Source organism: Vanessa tameamea, chromosome 11, assembly GCF_037043105.1.
Source record: "Vanessa tameamea isolate UH-Manoa-2023 chromosome 11, ilVanTame1 primary haplotype, whole genome shotgun sequence".
In the NCBI taxonomy this organism is placed as follows: domain Eukaryota; kingdom Metazoa; phylum Arthropoda; class Insecta; order Lepidoptera; family Nymphalidae; genus Vanessa; species Vanessa tameamea.
In genome coordinates, this window is record NC_087319.1 from 9,819,382 (window position 1) to 9,836,456 (window position 17,075).

Below are 17,075 nucleotides of genomic sequence, written 5' to 3' on the forward strand. Positions count from 1 at the left end.
ACTTTTGAAGTTTTAAATCCGTAAACAACCCACTGCTCGGCAAATCCCTCGTATACTCTTTTGTAGAAATTTTGGAAGTTTCAAGTTTATTCTACCACGCCGCCCCATGCCTGTGAGTGAACTTAGCAGATCATTGTCGAGCTTAAAATTTAAATTAAATATGAGTATTGTTCGCATGCAGCAGAGCTCTACAGTTCCTGATAGTTTTTGGCTTTCCCACCCCCAATGCGGTGTTATCCGAAACATTCAGGTTTTCTCAAGTTGTTTTCTGAGCACCAGATGAAATATTAGCACATTAACTCTGTGGTGTACGCTTGGGGTTGAAGCCTCAATCTTCCGTTATCGAAAGTGTTTTTCGTTATTAAAAAGTTTTTATTTGAAAGGTAATATTGTGAACGCAAAGTTATGGTTTGAAAAGATCTAAATATCAAACTCAAAATTTGAATTAATTATTCGTTGTTATTTCCTTAATTTTGATAACATCAATTAATTTTGTTTATACTTTGGAAAAATGTAGATACATATATATATTTTTCGTGTTAGCAGCTGTGTATAATTAGGAGCAACCGAATTAATGGTTTAAAAAATTCAATGCAGGTTCTTATTCTTAGAAATTCAAGCCTTTTCAGACTTGTTATGTCACCCTGTCAACCGCGGCTTTTGATACAGCCTTAATGACGTGTTTATAATCAAGATTACTACGACTGCGAATGCTAGTTCCTATGCGGTTTAGGTTAACTAGTTTCTACGACAGTTGAAACCTTAATAACTTTATTAATAACCTCTAATAGGTTAGCGCAATTTTAATTTGATTTGTTTTAAGGACGAAGATATTTCTTTATTCGTTTGTAGCTTTATTGTTAAATATGATGTAAATGGATCTTGCGTTATTTTATTTGAATATTAATTAACGTTACCAATTTTAAATTGCTGTTTTGTGTTGCACAATTTATTGCTTGCAACCGCGCTTGCAACTTCATATTCAACTATTTCCGGACTTCAAAAGAAGAACAATTTAACACACGCTTGAAATACTTTTTTTCGAATTTCGAACACACTGTAATTAAAATAAATATTTAAAAACAACTTGTTTATTCTTTAAAGCTTTTGTGTTATTTTATTATAAAATACGTTATTTTTCTTTTTTAATTAGTACTCGTTATATTTGGTACTAAAATTTTTATTTTACATGATTATAAAATCTCATTCTTACTACTTGGTGGTGAGATGTTGCAGAAAATATTAACGGCTTGCTCGGTGTAGTAACTAAGCCTCGTAATTTAGAGATAATAAAGCTAGGTCGTGTAACGATGCTACAGGATCCAATAAATGGTGTGTTCACTTTATAAAATCATATTTCAACTATAATTTTTCTTTATTTAAAATACACAAGGGTTGTATAACTGAATAAGTAATTCTATAATTTAACCTTTATTAAAAATTTACCTTATAATTACGTACTCAATTAACTGTTTAAATGTTAATGTCAAGGCGTGAAACAATTATTTTATTTTTGAAATAAATTATAACATGCTTTCTTTATTTATTCCTCATTGCTGGGCCACCAGGTGGTTCCTGGTCACCACTGCCCATGCATAGGACCGGTCTAAATCAATTTGGCAGCGACTACAGATCCGCTACAACTAGGCCCTAAGGCTGTCAAAAATAAGGACTGGCTCACTCTGGTATACAACAATACAAAGTATTGCTGCTTGGCGGTAGAATATATGATGAGTGGGTGGAACCAGACAGGCTTGCACAACCACGTATTATATAATTTTAATGCCATTGCATTTTATTTTATCTCGGACACAATACCCGTTTGCTTTAGTTTGGAACTTTTAGTGTAATTTGCAAAATATAAATAAATCCATAATAAATTCTTAATTGAATGGTAAACTTCTAAAATATTTTTCAGATGACATGACTGAACAATTTCAATCATATCTAACATTTAGTCAGTCAGTTACTCAAAAAAGAAACAAAAAAAGAGTCATATTTACTCGGCAACTTCAATAATAAAATGCAAAACTACCAGTTTCTCTCTATTATTTATACTTACTTAAATTGTAATAAATTATGTACGTATATAATTTGATCTTGTATTATTCTTATTCTCAAAAATTATATATATATATTTTAATTATTTGCCTCTTTGTATTGAGAGTATATATTATTAAGTAACCCGGCACTCTACTCTAGTCAGTTCCTCGAAAATCACTATTTTTTTGTTATTTATGGTAATGTTATAATCCCATCTGGATTTTTTTTTAATTTTGTAAATTAGTTTAGATTAAAGAATCTTGTAGTATATAACCAGCATCGTTAAGTGACTTACGACATCGACGCCACGCGGTTTCAGTTCTCGACGCAGACAGGCGGCAAGAGCGTCGAGCGCTGCGAGTGACGCGGCGTGGACACCTCGCACCGGAGCCGCGACGTGGGTCAGGATAGATGAAGCCAATACTACACGACCTTTCGCCCGTCGCACCAACGGCAACATCACTTGAACAAGCCGGGCTGGTCCTGAAAATATATGCCCAATTAAATGGGCGTGGTATATATATATATTCTAAGCACGTTTCGAATGTATATATACATGGTGAATAAATAAATAAACTCACCCTTCTCATGGTTTTACTATGAATATATTATAAAATTTGTCTAATTTTGAAAAGAGAAATATTGTAATTTTGTCACGGGGCCTTGAAATTTAATTAAGAATTTATAATATACATTGGAATGGACGAAATTAATATAAACGCTAAAATAAAGGCAAACAGTTGGCATTGATGTTTTTTTATTCACAGATTACTATTAAAAGAATTATATTATGTATAAATTTTTGCCATTAGCGCAATTTAACTTGACCGGCTTCTCCGGGGCATTTTTTATGATATAGTTAGGTGGACGGGTAAATGGTGGCCCAGTTGCCAGTCAGTCAGCCAGAAATATAAAACTTTCCTTACCACCAACCTTAGGAAGTAAGATGTTATGTCCCTTGTACCTGTTATAAGGGCTCACTCACTCTTCAAACAATATATATTAGGCTGTATATTTGATGAGTGTTTTGTTGCGACCCAGAGGGGCTTGCACAAAGCCCTACCGCCAAGTTATTATTAAAATTAAATATATTATTAAGTATACGCATTTGGATCTGTAGCACAAAATAATGTGTAGATTCCCCACTTTTTTCCTAAAATTTATATAAAAACAAACACTCATTACTAACTTCTGACTGGCCAAGTTAGATCTCGCATAATAAACTTTCCTTTTAAGTAGAAGGTTTCTTGGAGATTATTCGGTCACGCTGACCCACTCTCTCATATTTTTATATACTTTGACTATTAACTTTTGCAGACACAGACGTATATATATAAAATCATCATATAAATTAATAAAGTCATCTCGAACGATTTCGCATATATAATGTCTGTATCCACATTTACTTTTCATTCCATAATGAACGTAGTCGCCGGCGCAAAGCTTATTGTAACAATGTTCATAAAATACTAAACTTTAAGTAGAGCTTGGTATCATGTTTGTTTGGACATAGTTGGTCAGTCGGATACCGATATTTTTAAATTGATTTTGTTCTAAAATATCGCTATATACTTTATCATTAATTAAAAAGGTATAAATAATTTTGTTTTTTTTTTTTTTATTCAGACATTCTTCATAACATTTTTTTAATTATGTATATTAAATATACATAATATCATCACATACTAAAATAATATGAATATTCTCATTATTTACAAAAGCGACTACTAATTAACGGTTAATTCGAAATACTCTATTAATAGTCTCTAATTTTGAAATAATAATTATTTGGTACTAATTTTGTATGTTCTCTTCTATTTGATTAGACTCAAGAACTTATTTTTTACTTTTGTTACACAATAAAGCTCGAATGGATAGATAATTAAAATAATCTTGTTGTGAATATTACAAAGATACTACATACTTTTTAAAATGTAAATCTTATTTATGATGGACGAAATGAGTGATCACCAGGTAGTATACAAAATAATTTGTTTCACCTAACAAAAATGTTGCGACTGTCACGTATGTTGTGACATAATAACGGCTATTTACTAAACGAGGCATTTTTCGTTCAAGAAGAAATATAAAGACGTTATCACTGAAGTTTATGTGTTATATGCAGGCATATAAATAATTAGTAAACATTTTTATGACTTACTTAATTTGTAATAAGTTTCTATATCATAATAATACAAAAAATAAAAAAGATACTAGGTAGAAAATAGAGTCATGATTACGTCTATCTGATAAAAAACAATATAAGTTTGGTGGTATAAAGACTAATAAAATAAATTATAAAAAAAAAAATGTTATTTTAGAACATAATATTATTTTTTATTTTTATCCTTTATAGTGTGAAGAATTTAGCTGCAATTTATATGTATGTGTTAATAATATTCGAATTGTAACAATAAAATTATCATCGTAATACATTGGAGAGAAACTGAAAATCTTTTCAGTAACCTACCGCCATCTATGCGGTACGTACGGTATCCATGCGATACAAGAAGCAACTTGTACCCTTAGAGCCATCTTACAGAAGAAAGGAGCAGTACGCTGTATTTGTGCAGACTAATTACCTAAAAGGTTGACATCCATTGCTCTGCGTACTACGGAGAACGGCACCCATTCCAGTTCGCCGAGGGCACACCAAGACTCGCAGTTGACGATGGCCCATAATCCTTGAGCGCCCTCTGGCAGATGATCAACAATATACAACGACGCCGAAAGTATCTGGAAACCGAAGTTACGTAATAGTTATATACAAATAACGAATGAGGTCGCTTAAAATTAGCTTGAAGATTTATTATGAAATTTTATTTTATAATTCGTTATTTAGATAAAATGATAGATTAAAAGAATGCCGCTCTCACGGACGCCCAGCAGATGTGATACATCGAAATTGATGGTTACTGAAATATTTAATTATTTAAGGACCTCTAATTAAATGAAATCATAAAATCATTAAAACAATAAATATAATTATGCTGCGTGTGTAATGCACGTGGAGAAATATACGTGCCTATATACATATATTACAATATTGTATCCGTTTACAAAAGAGTAGACAGTGGCGGTGGAGTAGGAGCGTGAAGGCATTAAAGAGCGTCATGCTGTTTTCCATCACGGCATATGAATCGGTCTTATCTTAAAACGCGATAACACATGTTTCACGTCAATAAATGTTTGCTTCGTTCAATGTTTTCAATATAGTTGAATATATTAAACATAAAATTGTAAATTAAATGTTTTACTAACAACGAATCAAATAAAAAACCTTATCAAAACAAAGGAAGTCCGGATTAATTTTTAAATATTGGTAAAACGTAAAAAAAATAAATAAAGACAAGTCTGCGTGTAGGCGGCTTTAAAGCTGAAAATAGTTATAGCATTTCCATTTTTGTTAATTGTGAGTACAAGGTTAAATGGATGTTGGCCGCGAGCGGTACACAGTATAATATCTGCCTTTATTAGACTTTGTTAATAATCTCGTTAATTTAAATATTATTGTCTATAAATTATGATGGCTTTAAAGCTTATTCGTTGGATTTATTAAACGTGTACGTTTACTAGCGACATATATTATATAATAAAATAATATTGTGTCATCAGCACATCGCCTTTTTAGTCGTACTTCAGATTTGGCATGATGACGAAATCATAACAATTTCTTATTAGATAATTATAATGTATTCATCAGCCAGTACAGGGTACTCAAATAATTGTGACGTGTCTTAAATAAAATATATTATTTCTTCGGTCTTTGAGTATTGGCTAGCCTCATACCTGGATCAGTGTCTGATTAACATACGTCTCAGTATCTCAAGACAGACTTAGAAACATAAATTGGACACATGATTGGGCATGTTTGGTAGTGCAAAGCACATTCAAATATACGATTCTCGTTTAAAATCCAATGTTTTATGTGATGGGCCATTACAATATATATAGAGTGCAAAAAGTCTCGTAAAATCGTGGTAACGTTTACTTTGTACTATGTAAAAAATCTTACGAATAAAAATATTTTTATGAGGTTATATAAAATTTGTTAAAAATTTTCATAGTACGTTTTCTCTTCATTTAATAAGTATATATTATAAAAGGTTGCGACTAACAATAATTATATTAATCGAATAGCAACATACTATGTCTGTATAAATAAAAATTTGCCAAAATAATGGATCGAACATAGGTGATTCTGGTACAGCTCGTTTTTTCACGCTCTTTCCAAACAAATGATGCAAAAACTATAAGAGAATAGGTGTCGACTGCGGCTTCACTCGCGATGTTAGGGTTGGCTTCACTTCACTTTTAAGTGTGAGGCATAAAAAATTGCCTATCTCCTTCGTTGGAGTTGGAGAGGAGCAAGCTTATTGCTTAAAACTAAATTTCATCCAATTTGGTTTAGTGGTTTGGCTGTGAAAAAGCAACAGGCAGACAGATAGAATCGTAGAGTTACTTTCGCATTTATTAATTTTTAGTATAGATGATTTGTAGCTGTTTAAAATGTCTAATAAATATATCTTTAAATAGATAAATGCCCAAACAGTGACCTGTAATAACATGAAAGTACCATATATTAATCGGGTGAGTAGTTTTCAATAATTCGACAAATAACTAACAAAACATAACTTTTATGTATAAATTTATTATAGTAAAATTATTAAAAGAAAAAACATGAGGATAGGTTTCAGAATTTTATGCGTATGAAAATCAAATTGTTGATAAAATAATGTTGATGATTTCGTTCTACACTCTAATTGACACACACAACATAAATGTACGAAACATTGGTATTCTGTGTTTCAACTGACCTGAGTTTCAGACGTTATATCCAGTTGAAGAGTATGTAATCTTCCTGAACAATCTTCTTTCAACATATCTGCGTCAATGTTACCAGCTTTACTCTGAAAGCCTGCAAAAACGTGGTATCCTAAGTCGTCCAACCTCCTGGCCAGGGCATTTCCTAAGACATTATCACATCCCGTTACCAGCACAGCCTTGCCTGCTGCTGTTACCTACAAAATAAAGCAAAAAAACCGAAATTATACCAAAATGTTTATAATTGTTGGATAAATGGCAACTTTGATTGATTGATGTCGATCGAATCGCAGCCATGGAACGGAAATTCGTAATCGTGATGTTTTATTTTTGATGCGTTTTTTTAAATCTTCAACAACAACACTGTAGATCAATCAAATCTCAAAAATAGTGAATGACGGGTACATGACGTTAGGCTAATATTCATACCCCGGATTTAACTGACAATGCCGAGCACAATAATCTTTTGACATTCATCACTATATGATATTAGTCTTTTCTTTATGTATTTTAATGATCACTTTAGCTTGCAGACTAGTAGCCAAAGTGCTATTAAAATTGCCGGTGTGTCACCAATTGTGGACTCTATGATGTTATATTTCTAGTGTCTCTAGTTCAGTCACTTAATCTGAAGGATGAAGCCTTATTTTTTATTTTAAAATTTTTTTATGTTTTTAATTTGTGTTTGTAATATACTATTGTAATCGGTGATGAAGGATCACGTCGTAAGGTGTGCGTCGGACAAAAATCTTTCATGTGTATATCCACCAACCCGTTTTGGAATAGCGTATTGAAGGGTATCTCCTCAAAAGGGAAATGAGATCTTAGGCCAGGTGAGGGACTTAAACAATCAGTTACTGTATAAGGCTGAGTCCTCTCAGATAGCTCTGCACAAAGCCTTATCACCAAACGAAATGATACAGACGATAACAAATATAGCATAGCATTTATCTTGATAATTTCAACTTCAAAAACAACTACGTAATACGTATATTTACCGTCATAACGATAATGACATAACGTATAAATTTCATCGTGCGTAAATGATTATATCAGCTTGTTTTTGTGAAACGCTTTAACAAAAAATAGCGACAAGCGTACATTCTAAATGAGTTCTAACTCATTAAAATGAGTGCCACATAAACTTTATTCTTTGGTAAATATTTTTAATAAACAAATTATATAAATAACATGCATCGTATTTAGAAAAGAAGTGGTGTTATTTAAAAGATTAGTTTCAAAAATGTATTTACTAATTTTAAATAAAGGATAAATTAATAAATATAGTTATTATTTTAACATAGCATTTTAATCTAATTTGTATTTCAATGACGTCGCTACCGAAACTCTTTAAAGTATGTTCAATCCAGAATTTACTATAAAGTTAATGTTATTGTGATGTTTTTAATAAAGGAATATGTAGAAAATTTTAGCCATTTCAACATTTTTTTATTACTCAACAACAACCAAATGTAGTAGTAGAACTAAGTGGTTAGTTTGACATTTATAAATATTTTTATTTATTAAATTGAGTGCTATGATCATTTTACATAATTTTAAATTACAAAAAAGTCATTAGTTAAAAGATAAAAAATAATTATTTAAATAAATTCTGTGAATCAGCAAATATATGTATAAGTATCGAAAAATTGAACAGATAATTTTTTTATGAGAAATAATATTGACGTAAGCTGAATATTCTTTTTTCAAAGCCATACAGACTTTTTAACATTGATTTAAATATTCATTATCTTTATACAATATACTGATATTTTATTATTTAGATTTTATTGAGATGATTATTTAGTTATGATTTTATATGGTTTAAATTGGCGGACGAGCAAATGGGCCACCTGATGGTAAGTGGTCACCACCGCCCGTAGACAATGGCGGTGTAAGAAATATGAACCATTGCCTTCGTCGCTAATGCGCCACCAACCGTGGGAACGAAGATGTTATGTCCCTTGTGCCTGTAGTTATACTGGATCACTCACCCTACAAATCGGACCACAACAATACTGAGTACTGCTATTTGGCGGTAGAATACCTGATGAGTAGGTGGTACCTATCCAGACACTTGAACAAAACCAATTGGAAGTAGTTACTTTTTTAATGTTATCATTACTATAGTACGCGTGCGCGCGTGTTCATCTGTTAAAGTTATGGAATATTTATAACAATAAGAAAAAAAATAAAAAATATGTACTAATTGTATATCAACTGATGTGACTAATCAAGAGTTTAATTGTAGTAATCATGCAGTCTAACGTAAACATTTCAAGAAATACATATATCATTCCTAATTTTATTGCAAATCAACTGCCTATTATAGAATCGACTTGTTAAGCGTAACAAAAAAAAAAACGCCAAAGAAACGTCTTGTGTTAGAAAATCTGACTTGAGATGTTAAATATCAATACAGAGCATTAAGTCAGTCACTTTTGAAAAGTGAAAAGCTTTTAGTCAGTAGAAAAAAGAATGGTAATTGTGTTCGACCTTGCCCTCTTCTGTAAAATAATTTAATAATGCAATTTCAATCAAAATAAGCGCTTTTCTTCTTCGTAATACAGGAATACATTGAGTGTAAGTTAGATCTGTACACTCAATGATACCACAGTGGTAGGTTTACACTCAATTTTGATTTTTGAAACATTGGTATGTTTACACTCAATTAAGAACCAAACATGTTATCTTACTGTTTTTTATAGGACACTTTAACAATGATTGATGACAATCGAAGCAGTTTTAGAAGTTCCAACCATCTGATTGAGCTGAAATATTCGAATCACTTTTGATTTTAATATTATAATCTAAGTAAACTCTGTTTATTTTATGACATGGATTAAATAAAAGCTCGTTTCTAAAAGGCTTGTTTAATTAAACTTTTATTTCACTTACCACGCAGTCTGTGTTTATTAAGTGTGATAAAAACGTAGTTTATAAATTTAACAATGGGAATTTATAACAAGAACTTAATTTAGGGCGGGAAACTTGCTAATAAATTTTTGATTAAAATGTAAATAAGAATAAATGTCAAGTATGAAAAAGAATATTGGTCGATGATACCTTAATCGAATTTGCGTCCTGTGATCACTTTATTAGCTTAGATTAAGGTCCTTTTTTTAACTTTTCTCATCGTTACTTTAACTTCAGATAGGTTATGTATCAAAAAGAAAAGAAAAAAGAAAACTTATTTTTATATTTAATTTTTTTACGTTTAATATAACGACAACGATCAAGAGTAGAAAAAAGAAAAATATTAACTTAATTTTTTAACATAACGAAGAGTCGAATCATACCAAGAAAAACAGAATTTTCTACTTTTATTCTAAGCTTATAGGAAATTGTGAAGGAAAATTTCAGGTAAAGCATTTAATGCCTTTCATACTACTTATCCAGAATGAAATGAAATGTATATAATGACCGGATTATTTATCTCCATGGCGACACTTTGAGATAAGCTTGGCTTAATTTTCACCTGGATGATTTTTCAAATTGGATGATTTCAACCTGAGTGATTTTATAGCAGGTTAGATAATTTAGCTTCGTATTAAGTTGACGCAGATAAAGTAGACTTTTAAACACATATATACAACAGATTCCATCCGACTTCTTTATCTCATAGACAAACTAGAGATGAGTTAGTAATATATTTGTAGGTATTTATAACTTAGCAACTTACTGGTGCGTCCCGGACTTAAATCTGCGGCCAACCGTTTACCCAGTGTATAGACTGGACGTTTTTTATAGGAACGAAATATTCTAATAGAATCTTATATTTGATGTTTGATTCAATTATTATTTATATATACTTTCAGTAACAAAAAACACAAGACTCTACAATGGTATTATTATTAGTATTGATATTGAGAATGGAATTCATAGGACGAGCGACGAAATAAAATTTCCTAGAAAATAGACGGTGACAGGTTGATTGATGTCCGTTATAATAACTGCTGAGTGAATGTTTTATTCAGCAATTGTAAGTACTTCTAGCCATGCGTGACGTGATGACGTTCAAGGTAAGTATTTTGGGGTTGCCTAATCGTTAATTCTTAATTCCATCGTCCTCTCTCAATTCTAAGTCACGCACTAATAAAAAAAATGCTATTTACATAATTATTATTACTATATTACTAATGTTCTTATTTGCTTAATAATATTATTAATAAAAATTACATTATCTTGTAGATTTATATAATATGATTTAGTCATACTTGTTATAGAAAGTACAATAAAATGTATGTAGTTTTAAAAATATACTTAGCTTATAATAAATTAAGATAAATGATATTCTATAAGAGTTTCCTTTTCCAATTGGAAGTATGAAACCCTAAAAAAGTATCTTTGAAGAGCACTGACTTCATTTAAAATTACGCAGTATTGTTACTTCGCTCCTTATTTCAAGTTTGTAGGTTGGCATTAGTATACGGTTGCAGGAGTTTGAGGACAACTCATATTACTCTAATTAGTCTATTTGATAGCACAGATTAAGTATGGGTCTGCTTAGTGCAGACCCTAGAAGTATTCAAATTGTACAGAAGTTTGCTTATCATCTTAGTAAAACTCTTTTATTAATTGACTGACATGATGAACACTGAAGACAAGGCAAAGCGTAAACCATTTGGTCAGAACGCTTGAAATTTTACACAGAATTTCCTTACATAACGTTGGTTAGCGCTACGAACTAAGTTTGAAATTTCATCTCCTAAAGGAGATTGAAATAGGGATGAAAATTTCTAATCATCATTTTGTAAATACGGAAATTGATAATTAGGATTCTGTTTATAAATAATTGTAAGTGTATCAGTGTTTGTGTAAATTCCCTAAGGAGAAAATAAAAGACGAAAGTTTCTATGAAAAGCGCTTTGGAAGTACGCACTTCATTTATCAAAAAGGAAATGTCACGGATCGAGTTTAAAATAAAAAACGTACGCAAATAACATTTGGGCATATTTATGCCGGGATGTAATGAAATAAAGTAATATATTAACTTTCAATAAAGATTTATCCGTTGAATAAATGAAATCCATATATGAGCCTATTTTCTCAGAATATACTAGATGAAAACTTTTAAAATTTGGTACTTGTGAAGAATTACCTTTTGTGTTTATATTTAGCCCTTATTTGTTTACGCGGAACTATGACCGCAGGCGTAAAGGTTAAAAAGAGGAAAGGGCAAAGGTTCAAAAAGAGGAGCTGGCCAGATCAGGTTACCCAAACGTCTAAAATTTGAGAACAATCGAGTGATACCAGAAATTTTCCTAGTGGTAAATCCATTTGGGTACTCGACTAGTATTATGTAATTTTATTTTTTATTTTTAGGTTTTCATTTATAAATGGCAGAAAACTGTCTCTCTGGGATTCTTTACATCGGAGTTGGACTTTTATATTTTTTAATAGAATGCGTATATCTGTAGCAGCTATGACATGACATATAATAATAACAATAAAAAGTCCAAGCCCGTGGGCGGTACGGAAAGCAGGAGTTTGACTCTTAGCTGGTTTTATTATTATAGCAAGGGAAACAAAAGTAATTTCTCTTATATTAACAATAATTTAAGACCATTAAGTTAGAAAGTAGATTTTGAGCACATTACACGTTTATATGTTAGGAAAGAAAGGTTTAAGATGTATATTTAGGAGTGACTATTTTGTGAAAACGACCGTTAACCTATTTTTAAATTGGACTTTCGAATAGAGTGGATGACGCAAGTGACTGTGCCGAGGTTGGCAGCACATAGCAAATGCTACCTACACGTACAATTGCATACGTATTTCACTGAATTGACAATAATAAAGTTCGATGTGAAACACTTTTAATTAATGAAACCTTAAAAATAAAATAATTTATATTTTGAATATTTATTTCGTTGCGGCTAAAACTTTCCAACTTCCTTTTCGACTTGCACGGGTAAAATAAATATGCTTAGATAGATTATTTAAGGACAAACATATAAAGAAAATTTTTTTGGTTTTTTTGGTTCAAGGTCTTCGCAGGCGTACGCATATAGGACAAATATTCAATATTTTCAATTATAAAATCAAATAGTTGGCTAATATCTCCTGTGCTATTATGTAGAACTGTTAAAAAATTAACATTGCTTTACTTAGCGTTGTCGTTTACACACTTGTCCCAGAATTTTTTTCCAAAGCGTGTCATGAAATGCATGTGTTATAAAAATAATTTACCTTTATACACTAGGCAATTCGGAACCCTGTAAAATTGAGAGAAAGATATATAATAATACTATCTATCCGACCCGGCTTCATACGTGTAGAATACAAATAAAATCAAATCAATCGTACAAAGAAAAACACAACAATTTTGATCACAGTAGGATCAGAACGGATTAGAATGGTTTAGGAACTTATAGGGGACAAACATATTAACATAATGTTTTTTTTTATGTAGATAATGTTAAAATACAAATAATTAATCGTATTAAAGAATCTTGTAAAAATCGAACTCAGAAGTAATTATAAATAGGATGTATTTGACGTTTGGTATACTAGCTAATTTATTTTTTAATTCCCTTCGTTTTGTTTCAATTTACAGAATTCGTTCCCTCCGGAGATATCAGAGTTTATTTGACTGTATTATATATTTTTTTTATCTCTACTGATATGTCAAAATTTGTCTTATACATATTTATAGGAATAGTATGATACATAAATATGTCATATTACTTATATAACAAATATAAAACCTTAAAATTAGAAAATATTATAAAAAATTAAATAGTTCAGCCACCTTTAAATCAAGCCCAATAAATGGTTAGTGGTATTTTGTATAATGAACTACAATAAATTTCCTTAAAATTATTTGTATAGTACATCTCTTACAAGCACATTTTGAATCATCCAACAATCTTACTGATTTTAGTGGCTATTTTATAAGGCTACACATCTTGAGGACTTGGATTCAAATCACGGTAAAAGAAAGTAAAACAACATCGTTATTTATGAAGTAATTCTTAGTCAGCAGTTTTGAAGGGTTAACATATAGACCTGGATATATGTATGATATCTAGGTATGGATCTAGACGAGCCTCAACTCTCTTCAGTCGTATCGAATTACGTTACGAATTACGTAATGTAAGGGACATTACGAGCATGAGGGATAGATAATGCGTCTATATTTGTGCATTGTAATATCTCGTATCTACGTAATTAGTCTCCTACAAGAATAACCGTCGTGGTTAAAATGGATTATAAGGACATCATCACCATAATCGTCGCCGATATTGCTATAAGATGAGCCATTTTTTTCAGAAAAATTCGCATTTAACTTAGAGAGGATTATTTTGTCAAATATATATATAGAATAACATATATATACATAATGATATGTATATTTATGTTATTCTATACCGGACAAAAGAGATGACCGAGAAGTACTATGCAATACAAATTCGTTTTTTTTTTAAATAATACTTAAATTCACTTAATTTTTTATACTATACACAAAACAAGATAGACCGAATATCGACCAAAGACAGTACTATGAAGTGAAAGTAATCATAATGTATATTAATTTGTATAAAACTACCAAGTTTCTCGTAGTTATTCCCCAGTAGAATCTAAATTCCGAACCGACGGTAACTTCATATTTATCTGACTACAAAATTACGATTCAATGAATTCGGTATATTTTGATTGAAACATTTTATATTCGATTATAATCCCTTAATGGTAAATTATAATAAATGTAAGTCTAGCAATAAATGTTTTGTTTTTCAAAATTTCATTTTGATTTTTCTTTAAGTATCGCTTAAGCAGTCTCAAATTTCGTGGTTAACGCTATGATATCTGGAACTGAAATTTGATCAACCACCTTATAAATTAGTCCATACTACGGCGAACATTTAAGTTAATTTAAAAAAAATCGTAATAAAAAATTAACATAGAAATATAAAAATAAGCGCTGTAAAAGTATTTTTTTTTTTAATTCAATTATTTCACAATTTTTTTTTTCGCACTAAGTTATTTAGATTACCTTTTCATCAATTCTAACATTGAGATGTAAACATATATAATCTGCGGTGGTGTAGAGAATGGGTAATGTTTTTGAGAAAGTTTTCGGACCAGATTTTATGTTGAAAACGATCGCTCCGTATAATATAATACTTGTTTCGATAATATTCAAGTCAAAACGCGTTCTGGTCGTTAGTTCTCTTAGTACAATATTTTCCAGCTTAGATCTCAACAGAGATAGGGTACAAGTACCTCTTCTAACAAGTTCCTATCGTATTAAATGTATTTAAATACATGGTTTGAACGAAAATCGGCTTCATTAAAAACATTAAGAATAATATACTAAAAAAATAATAATAACTATATTACTACAAGGTTTATTCAAACTTTTAAAGAACTTAATTTATGCTTATATAAAGAACTCATTAAGAAATATGCTCTGTGACATGCGAACAGAAAACGGATATTATTTTGTTATTGTTAATGCTGCTAGCATCTACTATTCAAACTATAATTATAGTAGCTATCTTTAATTTTGATTGAATTGTAGGACGTAGGCTTAGTTTGAATACTTATTTAAGTATTCAAACTAAGCCAAAACGTAAGAGAACGATACAAAATATATGTAAGATTTATAAAAGAGAATTGTAGTACCTAATTAGCATATTTAACTAACCTCAATTGTTAAATTGTATACGTGACTAAGCAACCATTTGGTAAAGACGATGTTCGAAATTTAAATAAACTTAACTCTACCACGAACATTCATATTTGTAATTCAATTATTGATTATACTCAATGTATATTCGTTTTTGTTTTTTTAAATAATAACTTAAGATTATTAAGGTATTATAGAAATAATAATAATGTAAGTATTTTAGGCAGAAAACTATGTTTAGAAAGGCTGATGAAAAAAATTATCATCTTATGGTAAATGGTCTCATTCACTCAAAGATAGTGGATTTAAAAAAAGTATAAATCATTCCTTACAATAACAACAATACGTCCAAACTCATGGTTGGCAGCAGGTTGGATATGTTTTGAAGATATTATATCCCTTGTGCATGTAATTATACTGGCCGGCTCATCTTTCTACCGATAGTGATGATTTGTCGTGCAGGAACTTATAAGTAACACTGAACCGAAGTAAATCCCTAGCATATATTATGATAACTAACTGTCCCGCTTCGCACGGGATTAATTAGGGTTTTTAATATTACAATTAAATGAATATCAAGCCTGTCTATCGATAAACTAAATGTTATATTTTTGAAAAATCAATTTTTTACATATATGTATTCAGGTTTAGTAATTAGATAAGTCAATAAATATTATAAAACAGAATTAAAAACATAAACATATTATAAACTGAGTTAAATTGAACGAAAAATAAGCAATAATATACATAAATCAAATCCAAAAGACGAACAATTAAAAAAAAATACTTTAAAGTGAGCTTAACAAAAATGTTATGTTTTAAGGAAATAAACCTGCTCTAGTTACGTAGCATATTTACCGTCTCTTATTATGGAGTAAGCTCCTTGATGGGACCATAAAACTGTTTATATACTGGTAATGGAAAATTCGCTATGGTTGATTCAATGTTTACAAAAGAGGATCTTGTTGGTTAAAAAATGTTCAAATTATGATGATGAACAGAAAATACATTTTTATTATGCTTTTAGGTAAAACTAAAACCTATGGAATTGTTTGAGTACTAGAATTAATTTAATTCGTTTTTAACCATTCACTAACATCACATATATAACTTGGTAAGTTATATATATATATTTATCACCAAAGAATTGAAAATACCGTTTGATTGTAATCTATCTCACAAGATTATAAACTGCCGAAATATTGTGAACGGTGATTTAACTAAAAATAAAGCGTCAGAAATTTCGATAATTTATGATATTTTAGTGTTTATAATTTAAATAAAATTACGCACTTCGATAAATTAAAATCTACCGAAAAATAATACGTTGAATTCTAAGCAGTATATTACGGTTCACAATCTTTCAACAGTTCACAATCTCGCGAAATAGATTATAATCTATCGGTATTTACAATTTTTCCGTGGCATATGTGACTGTATACAAAATACTAGAAATTTTTGAATAGTTATATTTTCAGCTGATTCGTAAAACTCCTTTTCGACCCAATTAACATTCTTAGGGACAATACAGTAGACACAAAAGCTAAAATTTTATTGTCGACTGTGGGTGTTT

The 17,075-nt window shown here is 30.3% G+C and overlaps 1 protein-coding gene across 1 annotated transcript in view; it reads right to left on the reverse strand.

Moving 5' to 3' along the window:
- Positions 1-17,075, reverse strand: part of LOC113402552 (D-beta-hydroxybutyrate dehydrogenase, mitochondrial) — a 39,344-nt gene that overhangs the window by 4,526 nt on the left and 17,743 nt on the right. The window contains exons 4-6 of the mRNA XM_026642841.2: positions 6,861-7,064; positions 4,626-4,779; positions 2,339-2,526 (exon numbers count right to left, since the gene is read on the reverse strand). Coding sequence (XP_026498626.2) covers positions 2,339-2,526; positions 4,626-4,779; positions 6,861-7,064 — 546 coding nt within the window. The remainder of the gene's footprint in view (positions 1-2,338; positions 2,527-4,625; positions 4,780-6,860; positions 7,065-17,075) is intronic.